We start from the raw sequence: 11,186 nt of genomic DNA, 5'->3' as shown, positions 1-11,186 counted from the left end.
AAACCATATAGTAAATAAAATTTGATTACGTTTACTGCGCCTCGTCTCGTCGGCCAGAGGTATACATACAGACATATGAATATGACATATGAAGTTGTTACACATTTGAAATTAGCCAAATATCGCAATTCTGATTGCAAATTGTAGAGAAAGTAATTTGACGATCGTTAGTTGGTCCTGTAGTCGCAGTTTGACAAATTTTCCGATTATGACAGAACGACAAATAAATTTTCTGCTTGTATTAATAACAATTTGGTTGATGCACGAAACAGCCAGAATTATGAATAACATGAAGTAAAATTTTTGTATTTGAATGACATTACTGAAAGGATTATACACTGATTCTAGACGAAACAAAATTAGATAACATTCGCTGTATAATGGATCCATTTAGTTAAGACGTATGCCATTACTTTTAAAACATAATATGATGATGAATGAAGATTTTATAAACATGTCTCGCAACAGTACGATGTAATAAATAAATAAACATTATGGTATGGTTTCTCTTCTTAAAAAGCTTAAAATGACTCTTTTCTAAAGATAAAACCGAATTGGTCGCACTTGTAACGTAAAATTCTTGCCAGTTGCGGCGGACCACAGTAAAAGACTGTCACTTTGCCTTTCTTCTGATCCTGAAGCTGCTTGAATACTTTATCCCAGTTCGGTCGGCCAGCATTCGTCCGTGTTTTTAAACCTGTTATAAGATCCCGTTTTTCCTGAAAAATTAAGCCATTTATTCCTGTGGAATTGTCTAATTTTTCGTTTTATAAGATCAACATTTCGGTTTGAACCCTTTCACTATGAAGTACGTGTACACACATGTGACAACAAATATTACGTATAATTATTTAAAAAGGGAAAAAAGAAAAAAGAAAGAAACCCCCACCGCACGTGTTGTTTGTATAATTGCATATATTAAAATCATCAGACGGCATAATAAGTTATTTAGTTTTATGTACATCTATAATATTTAACGTTCTAATAACAGAATTTATAGAAGTATATTTGAAAAAGGTGATTTCTTTAAGAGAGATAAAATATGAAAATTCATAGGAAGAATTTTATTAATGGTAATAAAAATAAAATCTCCTGAGTTTCATAGCGAACGAAGGAAGGGTTAAAACTATTGCAGAACTGTATTGTTTTCCTTTTGTGAAAAAAAACTAAAACTCATCATGTTTCATGTACGTAATATTACATATTTAAGATTAAAAATATGTGGGAAAATAAAACTTTTATTAGACAGGTGAAGACATTCTTCGTTTGATTTGCATCAATAATAATAATAATAAGAAAAAGCAGACAAGTAAAGAAGAAGGATAGAAATTTATGGATTTCGAACCATTTGGTGAACCAAGTCCATAGCTAGCTGCAAGGTAACGGCTTTCATATCGTTCTTCTGCAAGGCACTGGTAATGTACATGTGCATTTCAAGAAAACGCTCCATAGCGATGCCTAACTCTGCTTGTTCCATTTCTAGTTGCGATAATAAATTCACGAACCATTCAAAGGATCGTTGATCTCTATTGATCCAGAAAAAGTCTACCTGTAGATGCGACGATTCATTGATAATCAAATATTTTGTTAAAATATATGCGTACATATTTTGAATTTATTAATATTATCTACTTAATATTATAAGTAATAGAATTAATATACTTTTCATATGCATAAATCGATAATGTTCAATAGTCAAAAGCTGAGCAAAAGCAATTAGCAATGAACTTATCGAATCAAGAAATACAGAGAATAGGAGAATTTAAGCGATAGGCGGTAAAATAGGCTTTTAAAGCGATGACAAATAACTGTCTTCTGGCCATCGCTGGTTCCGTCGCTTGTCGCTCAACGCTTTGTATGGTCTATAGAGATAGTACGTATGAAGATGGAGTGCGTGAGCGACTCGGTAAAATGATGCAGGAATATGAAAAGAACGCTACAAACAAATTCTTGCGTTCCTTGTCTAATAATGCATGCACCATCGTACAGTGTATATATAAGTGCAACATGGATTTCACGAACGGCGTCAGTGTGTACGTCTAATTAGACAAGGACAGAAAGGCAAAAGGTTGTCGCTCAATCTTCGATTATTATGTTTGTATTTTAGTACGTATCCATGACAAACAGGTAAGAAGAACCATAAGCTAAAAAGAACAGCCTTGTTAAGAGCATAGCGATACAAGGATTGAGTACACGAGTCATATGTTATCGTGTAAGCAGATGCGATATGTGAATAGAAAGAGAAGGCTGGACACGAACGATTATTTTACCGTACGAGACCGTTGCGGTGCCGTTGATTGGAAGAACGGTGAAATAAAGTTCTTCTGTCTCGCGAAAGAAGAAGAAACCGGTTAGCGTCGTTAGACAAGGGCACAACAGGCCTCTATGCAGCGTTCTTTTTCTATTTCTATCTTATGTATCGTTTTTTCAGCTCGCTCATACAAGGCGATCTTCCGGCAATATTAAAAATCTCTAGTCATATTAAAAGTTGCTACTGCGACATGATTTTGTCGCTCATCTGTATGTTCATCCGTCGCTCGATAAATCGCTTAACGCGATTGTTGTTTACCTCTCTTCTGTGTAATAAATGTTACACAGATTTTTAAAGTTAAGACCTTCGTCGGCCAAATGTTCGGATGAATTTATAGGCCAGAACCGCTCGTTTCCATGAAAAAATGGAATTCCTCATTTTCGGCTTTCAGGCGACAGAAAACAATACCACCACCGTAAAGGCACGTTTTTCGCAGTCTGGATACTATAGATATAAATCCCTTATTCCAAATGCTTTGAAATTATTGCTATGAGGATTATTTCGAGAATATTTGGTTTTTATTTTGATTTTATGAAGACGGTGTAATTTCATATATCGAATATCATTTAAAGTATTTGAAAGAGTTTCTAAGATAGCGTAAAAAAAAAGTGTAAATACTGCGATAGATACTTGCCTTACGAAGATGCATCACGGTGGGAGGTATTTCACTGGCCCAGGAGAATTTGCATTTTGGACAAGTATGCCTGGCTTTCCAGTAACGATGCATGATGGACTGTAATATCGAAGCGAAAGGTGTTACTCCGATTCCCGTTGCGATTAAAACCGCATGTTGGGCCTGAAATATGTGACTCGAAGGAGCTCCGTATGGTCCATCCAGAAAAATCTGAATACATAATGATTAATTACTAATTAAATTACAAGTCATTTCATAAGTCACACAAATTACTTTATTAAATTGCCTTTATTACCTACATATGGTATATACATTTTTACCTTTTTACTAATGTCTTTAAATCGAATTTCAAATTTTTTTATTACTTCTTTATAATACAACGTTAAGCAGAAGCATAATAAATATCTGTTACTTAAACTTAAGTAGCTTAAGTAACTTTTAAATTAAAACCTTGCATATTTATGTAATATACCTCCAATGGTTTGCCGACGGTATAGTTTGGTGTTATATTCGAAGGAGCGTCAGATTTCATATCATCGTAATCTCTTTTCGAAGTCTCTTCGAATTTCATTTGTAGTCTACCTTCCTCTGCTGCTGCTTGCATCGTAATTATTATTGGATTATTCGATGATTTTCTTCCGTATTCGTCCACAGTTGTTTGCGGCATTACTATTTCATCAGGAACTTTATCAATTTACTTTTATATCGCAAGTATTTTATTTTAAGGTGCAAGAGATAAGAAATGAAAACGTTTTGCGAATCATATTCAAAGAAAACGAATAGTAGAAAAACAACAAGGTTCTGCTCTTTTAGTTGCATGTATTCATAGAAGTACGAATTTGCACAGATATACGCAGTTTAATTACAAAATTGAAGCAGGTATTAAATTAAAGCGGAAGATGAAACTATTTGTCAAAGTTGAATATGTGTAGCTCTCAACGAAAGAGGGATTGTACGGGATTGAAATTTGATGATGGAGGAGATCGGTAACCACTCTATTTATAAGTAATAAGCAGGTACGGACGGACGATTTACATTATTCAGACAGAAAATTGCTATTTATTCTGAAAGAAGATTATTTTTTGAGAAATGTCGGAACACGGTGACTTACTGTATCCGTTTGCCGATGTTGTTGATTCTAATTCGTAGTTTTCCAGACTTGGAGTCTTGAAAGCAATTATCGTGGGTTTATTTCGCATGTACCGGAAGCTTTGTGCTAATCCTTTATTCTGCGGGCTGGAATAGGCCTGGTCTAGAGATTTTAAACGCTTATGGCGTATTTCACGGTCGTTGAAGTTTCTTTCCGATTCTGATCTCGTGTAATCGCGAAGTCTGTAAAAGAAACGACTTGATCATTTTATGTAGCCATCGAAATTAATTTTTTCTGTAAATTGAAACGGTATACATAATAGTATACATATAGTTTATAATAGTTCATATTATTGTACAACTATATTATAATTTATAATAGTGGTAGTTCTCTGATATTTTAAACAATACATGATTATGGATATTGTGTTTTGTTCAATATAAAAACAACATAAAATTCTAATTTTGAAACATTAATTATTATTACTTACACAGCTAATCTTTCGCTTTTCTTCCTTCCTGACAGCATGTTAGGTACCGAAATAGACTTTTCCAAAGGGGTCCTGCTAGTAAACAGCGAATGACAAAGTTCCCGCTTGTTCGTTAACGTGTTGTTATCTGCTGTGCCTAATTTTACGAAGTAAAAGTAAAAGAATAAAACGAGTAAGAATTATAGAAAGCATCTTAGAAGGCAATTTGAGAAATTCTGATAATAATTCGAGATTTCAAATTCGAGATTTCAAATTCGAGATAGAAAATGTTACGAAGCTAACAGACTTTGATTCTAAAATACCTTCGGATTTCGAATAATTTAACAAAATTCAAATGAATTACCGCTTGCAGATTGTGGCGAGTGTATTATTTTTTCACTATCAGGAACAAACACAGAATTGTCGAAACAACGATGATTTCCGTTCGTCGTATTGGGAAAGAGTATCTTGTCATTGGCATTTAGTTGTTGTTTTTCGTTAAGATATCTATATCGCGAAGGAATAAGAAACGATTAAGAATGATGTATCTTTCGTTTATCGTCTATTGTCCGTCTACGTACTACATACATATGTATAGTGAGAGTTTCAGCGATACGGGTCAACCGATAAACAGAACTGCGTGGAACTCACATTTTCTTGGGTGCGTCGGTGCTGCTGCAACTCTCGACAGAAAATATATTGTTTCTTTGAAGTTTTATCTGCTCTTTCTCAAAGTACGAGTAAAGACTATTCGTCCATTCACCTACTGCTCGTATGTGAAGCCATATGTAGCCTATGAAAATCAAACATGAGACATGTACTTTATATATATATATATATATATTATAATGCCTGCTGACTTTTCTATCTGATCAACTACATCACCTAAACGAGATATGAACATTTGTTCAAATTAAAAAAAAAAAAAAAAAAAAAAAAAAAAAGGGAAAGAAATAGAAAAAAAGAAAAGAAAAACAGCGTTACTCGTGCGATGACTTGGTATGAATTATTTACAAGTATAGACTGCTAGGACTATCTATTTAAATTCATATTCTTATAAACTATACGTACTATAAAGATGTAGAAGTTAAATAAAGGTATGATTCACTAACGAAAATTTGTAACGAATACCTTATTCTAGATATTTTGTATGTAGGTATCCTATATGTATACACATATATCTGCATATTATGTACCCATGTGTATGGGTTTTGTGTATTTTTTGCATAAGCGCATAAGAAACGCTAAAATAAACGCATAATTTTAAATTAGTTGTGTAAAATAAATTATTTGAACCTTCTTGTTCTGGAGCGCTGCTAATAGTGAAAGGATGCCATTCGTAACGTGCTATAACTGGAATGTTGACGAAAACATAATCGCCGGGATGGAAGACGAAATGTGGAGGTCTCTTGATGACTAAATGCGTCACTCTCGATGGTAACAGAAGGCCTGAGCTTATGTACGTTTTTCCCAATTGTGAACGAGACCAGGCAATTCGACGTATCCTTTCCAGCATGTATATGGTACCTGGTCCTATGAACCATTTCCAGAAATTCGGTCCGTGTAGTATCGTCAAAATCCAGAATGGTATGTATAATAAGTGTGACCAATAAAATACCTGTAAAATATTAATATTAATCTTATTCTCTATTTTATGTTATGTTTATTTCAATATAGGCTATAGGCATAGTCGTGTTATACGATAAAAATGAATTGCCATATTTCTATAGAAAATATCTCTTGTAGGTCTTGTAGCTATGATGTCTTGTAGAACTTAACAAATTTGGGGAACAATGTTTCTTAAAGAGTTACACCATTACTTCGGATTCTCTCTCTCTCTCTCTCTCTCTCTAAAGGCTATCGATCGATATACTTGTCAATTTACTCGTCTAATTGTACGATGATTTAACGGCTGCAATGAAAAATTACTTATTACCTCGAAACATCCACCGCGTCGAACAAATGGCATGGAGCACATCGTTATTACGGCAAGAAGAACGATAAGGATGACTCCAGTTGGGTTTGCATAACCTCCTATGAGCCCAAATAGAGCTGGCCGACTTGTTAATAGCCACTCAGACATTGTATAGTTATTGTAGTTAAAAGCCTCGTCATACACCACTATAGTGCCTAAAAACATTTAACGCATTTAGAATACAATTTTCCTTAATTACTCAAGTTGATATCCGAATGAATATTACAGTTGACTAAAGAAGAATAATTTTTGAGCATTCTTCTTGGGAAATTCGACGGAACTTTACGCACGACCCGATATACTGTACTTGTTCTAGAGAGAGAAGCTTGAGCTTAACTTTATTTTCACTACCCCCAATTGTATCGTATCGTGATACAATGTGATATCGTACCAAAATTAAGAAGGTGCATCACCGTGTGTACTACGCTGAAGATACCAATTAGAGCTCCAGTCACTTTGTGAAGATAGATATGTTGATCTAATGGCAGTACAGAATTAAAGCGATGAGTTCGTAGGAAGGTAATGCACTGACGCAACATAAGAACCAGGATGAAACTGCAGTTGAAGTTTAAACACTGACCTGTATTAAAATTACGTTTATGAAAATACGAATGATATACCGTGTGACCAGTCTGATAATGATCAGTCAGGGTGATTTATGAAATATAGAAATAGGCTAAGAAACTTTTACCACAGGCACGCGCAACCATGACGTAGCCATTAGACGTTCTATATTCGTAGAGTCTTGTTACGAATAAGGCCACATTGATTGAGACGAAGATCGAGATGAAAACGATGTAAACGTAATTGTTTTTCATATATGGCTTCGTTAACTGATAAGGACGCAGTGAAGTGGTGAGAAATTCTAACCGTGATTTTCGCTTGGTTTCCGGCTTTGGCGGTACCAGCCATCGGTCGATACTGTAATTCAATATTCGTTGTTAAGAGTTTTTATAGGTATAAGTTATAATATCGGACAAGCGGATTCCCAATTAAAATAAACGGGAAAAGTGATTTTGAGATAAAGCTCTTTTCACCTAATCGATAAATTTTCTAATAGGCCTTCGTGTTTCTCCAATTGTTTTTTTAAGGCTTCAAAGGTGATGGCACCTCGGTTAGCTTGATCAGCATCATCAAACAGAGCCATAGTTAATTCCTCGATTTGTTCTTCGTTAAATTGTATACCATTTTCTTCCATACAGGCTCTCATCACGTGTTCCAATTCACGAAGTTGTATTAATCCGTCACCTAATCCGTCACGAACAACAGATTTTACAACAGTTTAGATTCGATAACGATTATTATAGGTAGCACTTTGTTTTCATCTGATAAAAATTTTGTTTAATATTTAAAGTTACTTCACCATCTATGTCGTAAACTTTGAAGAGAAATTTTATCTTATCGTCGGGACTTTTTCCAGCGAACTGATGCATCGCATCGAGGAACTCTTGAAGCGATATCGTTCCAGAATTATCCTTGTCGAAAATTTGGAACACCCGGTCGGTGAAAAACGGCTGAAAAGAAATTATATCTCCGATTATATTTCAAGAGCATGTGAAGATTTACTGTTCTTTTCATACTTGTTGATCGTTGATAGTACTATGTTGATGGTTGAAGTTGAATCAATGATTGATAGATATGCATGGTAAGTAAAGTACCGAGATACAACAAACAAGGGGTAACCAATCAATGGTGTCGTATATCTGATATTTCGTATTATAAAGTGAACGAAATAGAATTGTAAACAGAAAAAGAAGTAAGAAAAAAAGCAAGAGAAGAATATTAAAGTGCAAATTTGAAATGCGAAATACTTATGCCCTCTGCCTACGTTCTTCGAAGTGACGATTTTGTTAAATTCCTCGCGCCTAATTTCCTTTTCATTGCCCACCGTCTGTTTAAAAAGTTTTTCCAGCCATTCCAAGCTGCGCTTGTCGAAGCCGGCGAGTGGTCTTTGAACAAATTTTATAAGACATCAACGAGCCATTGACAAATACGCGTAATAGAAGATCTTAAGAAATTAGGATATATCGTTGATAAAAATTTCTGCCAGATAATTATACGACAATAGTAATAGTAAAGTTACCTTGTGTTGCTAATGGTCGAGAGGAATTCCATGATTTGAAACGATGTTACATATCCCAAGTTCTCTTCGTCGATCCTTCGAAATAATTTATCTACGATCTGTAATATATGCATGTACGTACATACATCGGTGTCCTAGTAAACGTACGTCTGTGTATACATATTTATAGAGGCACGCAAATGCCATTTAACGATAACGCTTACCTCTTTAGTAGAAAATATCTGTTGAAATTTCGGAAAAGTTACAGGATTATCGCCGCATATGCTGTATGCAACGTTCTCGAGCTGGATAATAAGATCGTTTGGTTTGTCATTTCTGTTACAATAACATACAAGTTTAATACAACGTACGTGATATATGAACAATAAATGTAGAAAGATAGTGTTTATTATTTGTAACATGATTTTGCAGATAATACATATATGTATACATATAATAGCTCTCACTTCAATCTTCCCTTCAAGAATTCGATCCACTCATCCTGCGTCAATATTTTATCCTGATTGCGGTCGAACAATGAAAACACTTTTTCCATCAACGTCTGAAATGTATATTATTTTGAAGATTTTAGAGAATGTGAAAAGCGTAATTGGTATAATTTATCGAGGAAGAAATGTCTTTTCTTTCATCTTAAACTTCTAAATTATTGAAAATCGCTATGTGTATATAAGGGAGGAAACGACAAACTTGAAGTAATAAGGATATATATTTATAAGTGATATTTTTCAGAAGCTTATAATTCGAGCGAGCGACTACGTATTTTCTGTGATAAAGCGGTCTCTGAAATATTGAGTTGACAACTAAGTGATTGCGGATTTTGTCATTACCATCTAATTACCATCCAATTACCATGTAATGACAAAATCCGCAATCACTTAGTTGTCAACCCAATACATATAAGAGCAAGAGAGGAAAGAATAAAAGTTTTCTCCATAAAAATGAATAATAATGACAACGCGTATAGAAAATATAATCGATACAATTTTATTTAAAAGATATATAACGTAAACTGACAAGAAAGTAAATTTAATTTTAATTAAATGAAATCGTTAACGACAAATGTTTAATTTAAGTTGATATTTAAATTTTTCGTAAAATATAGGCACGATTAGAAATTTGTGCGTGTTTAAAAAACGATCGATTTACAATTATTTTACTAGAATACTTGCAGCATATTACTCTATATGTATATTATTTCACGTAATAATAAATTGGATTTTTCCAGATTTTCAACTCATTGTCATACCTCTTTCATAATCATGCATACGATTACCATGCGTACGACGCGTAACGGTACATTGTATTTGTTTGAATGATATATCGTACCGCTACCACAAACTATAAAAGAAGAAAACCCCCTGTTTAACACACTTGCTTATTTCACGGTATAAAGTGTAAAGGGTTAACCGATCCGACATCTCGGTAATGCACCGAGTAATCTTTCGTCTCGTTCCACGTTTCTCTGTTCGAGAAACAGGATCATCATCGAGTAAAAATCGACCGAATGACGAGCACCGAATATGCCGGAGGCATGAAGCGCGAAGCGTGAAACGCGAGGCTGAACGAGGCTCGTTGGCTCCGGGCAATCGGTCACCTTGATCGAAATCTCTGGCCTTCGATAAATCCCATTGCCGTTACCTCCGGTCCCGTCTCCGTTGTCTCTCCTTCTCCCTTGAGCGAGCGGATTCTCCGATATTAAATCATTCCTCTGCTCGATAACGATCTAACCTTGGCGTTATTTGCTTTCAATGGAAAGCACGACCTTGTCTTATTTCTTATCGTTTTCAGCTTTTCTTAAACCGCCCAACAACCTATGCGATCTTTTTCCTTTAATCAGACAGTTACTTATAATTACTCCCTGACTTCGACTCTTGAATCACCGAACGGCTGATATACATACATATCTACGTATTCGCTCATTACCGTTCGACATTCACGATGTTTCGCAACATTTTCGTCAAGTTTTCTTAGTATAGTATTAGTCAGTACGTTTAAGCTAAGACTCTTATTTACCTACCTCTGGTAGGAAGCTCTAGATTGCAATAATTGGTTCTAAAATCTTGTTCGTTGTAAGATCAATTTCCTCTAGTATACGTAGCTATATTAAAATACATATAGTATGTACATATGTATCTGGCTTTTACCGTTTTACTTCTCTTTATGTGCCCATGGTACACCGTGATACGCTTTCACCATGATAATGAAAGTGGAATGAGAAAATTGGAATCGAGCCGATAGCATCTTTTTCCGTTCGTTCTAATTTTATTCTAATTTTATTCGTAACTATTATTAATACGCGTAACGAATGAAAAGAGATAAACATTTCGAAATTTTCATAAAAATCTCGACTCGATTATTAGGTAAGTAAAATATTCACCACATCCAGCAACAGTTGTTTAAACGAGTCTCTGTTGTGACGAGCCACGCCGTTCACCCCGATTATACGGGAACACTCTTCCAAGGTGGTCGCTCTCCTCCTTTCGATTAATTCCCCCTCCATATGGCTTATGTCGCTTTCCATTTAAAAAAAATTTTGCCACACCTTTTATTAAATAACGAATAATTTCTTCCAATGAATAATTCCTATAATAAATAAAAAGAGAAGGGAAATATCACTGTACGCA

At 34.7% G+C, this 11,186-nt stretch overlaps 1 protein-coding gene across 3 annotated transcripts; it reads right to left on the bottom strand.

Moving 5' to 3' along the window:
• Window positions 1-290: 290 nt before the first annotated feature.
• Window positions 291-11,186, bottom strand: Nox (NADPH oxidase). 3 transcript variants are annotated; one of them, XM_072013652.1, is made up of 19 exons: window positions 10,940-11,186; window positions 9,009-9,103; window positions 8,766-8,877; window positions 8,563-8,660; window positions 8,308-8,428; window positions 7,843-7,993; window positions 7,517-7,727; window positions 7,171-7,400; window positions 6,871-7,059; window positions 6,441-6,634; window positions 5,801-6,122; window positions 5,156-5,297; window positions 4,869-5,011; window positions 4,526-4,661; window positions 4,057-4,277; window positions 3,418-3,614; window positions 2,942-3,155; window positions 1,346-1,545; window positions 291-719 (listed from the first exon to the last, which is right to left on the bottom strand). In XM_072013652.1, exons 1-19 carry the CDS (start codon window positions 11,081-11,083, stop codon window positions 522-524), a joined length of 3,318 nt encoding a protein of 1,105 aa, XP_071869753.1. In that variant the 5' UTR covers window positions 11,084-11,186; the 3' UTR covers window positions 291-521. The 3 variants fall into 3 exon arrangements, with proteins under 3 accessions (XP_071869753.1, XP_071869754.1, XP_071869755.1); XM_072013653.1 differs by lacking the exon at window positions 1,346-1,545 and having other exon boundaries at window positions 2,946-3,155; XM_072013654.1 differs by lacking the exon at window positions 10,940-11,186 and having other exon boundaries at window positions 8,766-8,846.

This window comes from Bombus fervidus, chromosome 12 (assembly GCF_041682495.2).
Source record: "Bombus fervidus isolate BK054 chromosome 12, iyBomFerv1, whole genome shotgun sequence".
Classification (NCBI taxonomy): Eukaryota; Metazoa; Arthropoda; class Insecta; order Hymenoptera; family Apidae; genus Bombus; species Bombus fervidus.
Note: the sequence above shows the minus strand (reverse complement) of the source record. Positions and strands in the feature narration are given on the sequence as shown.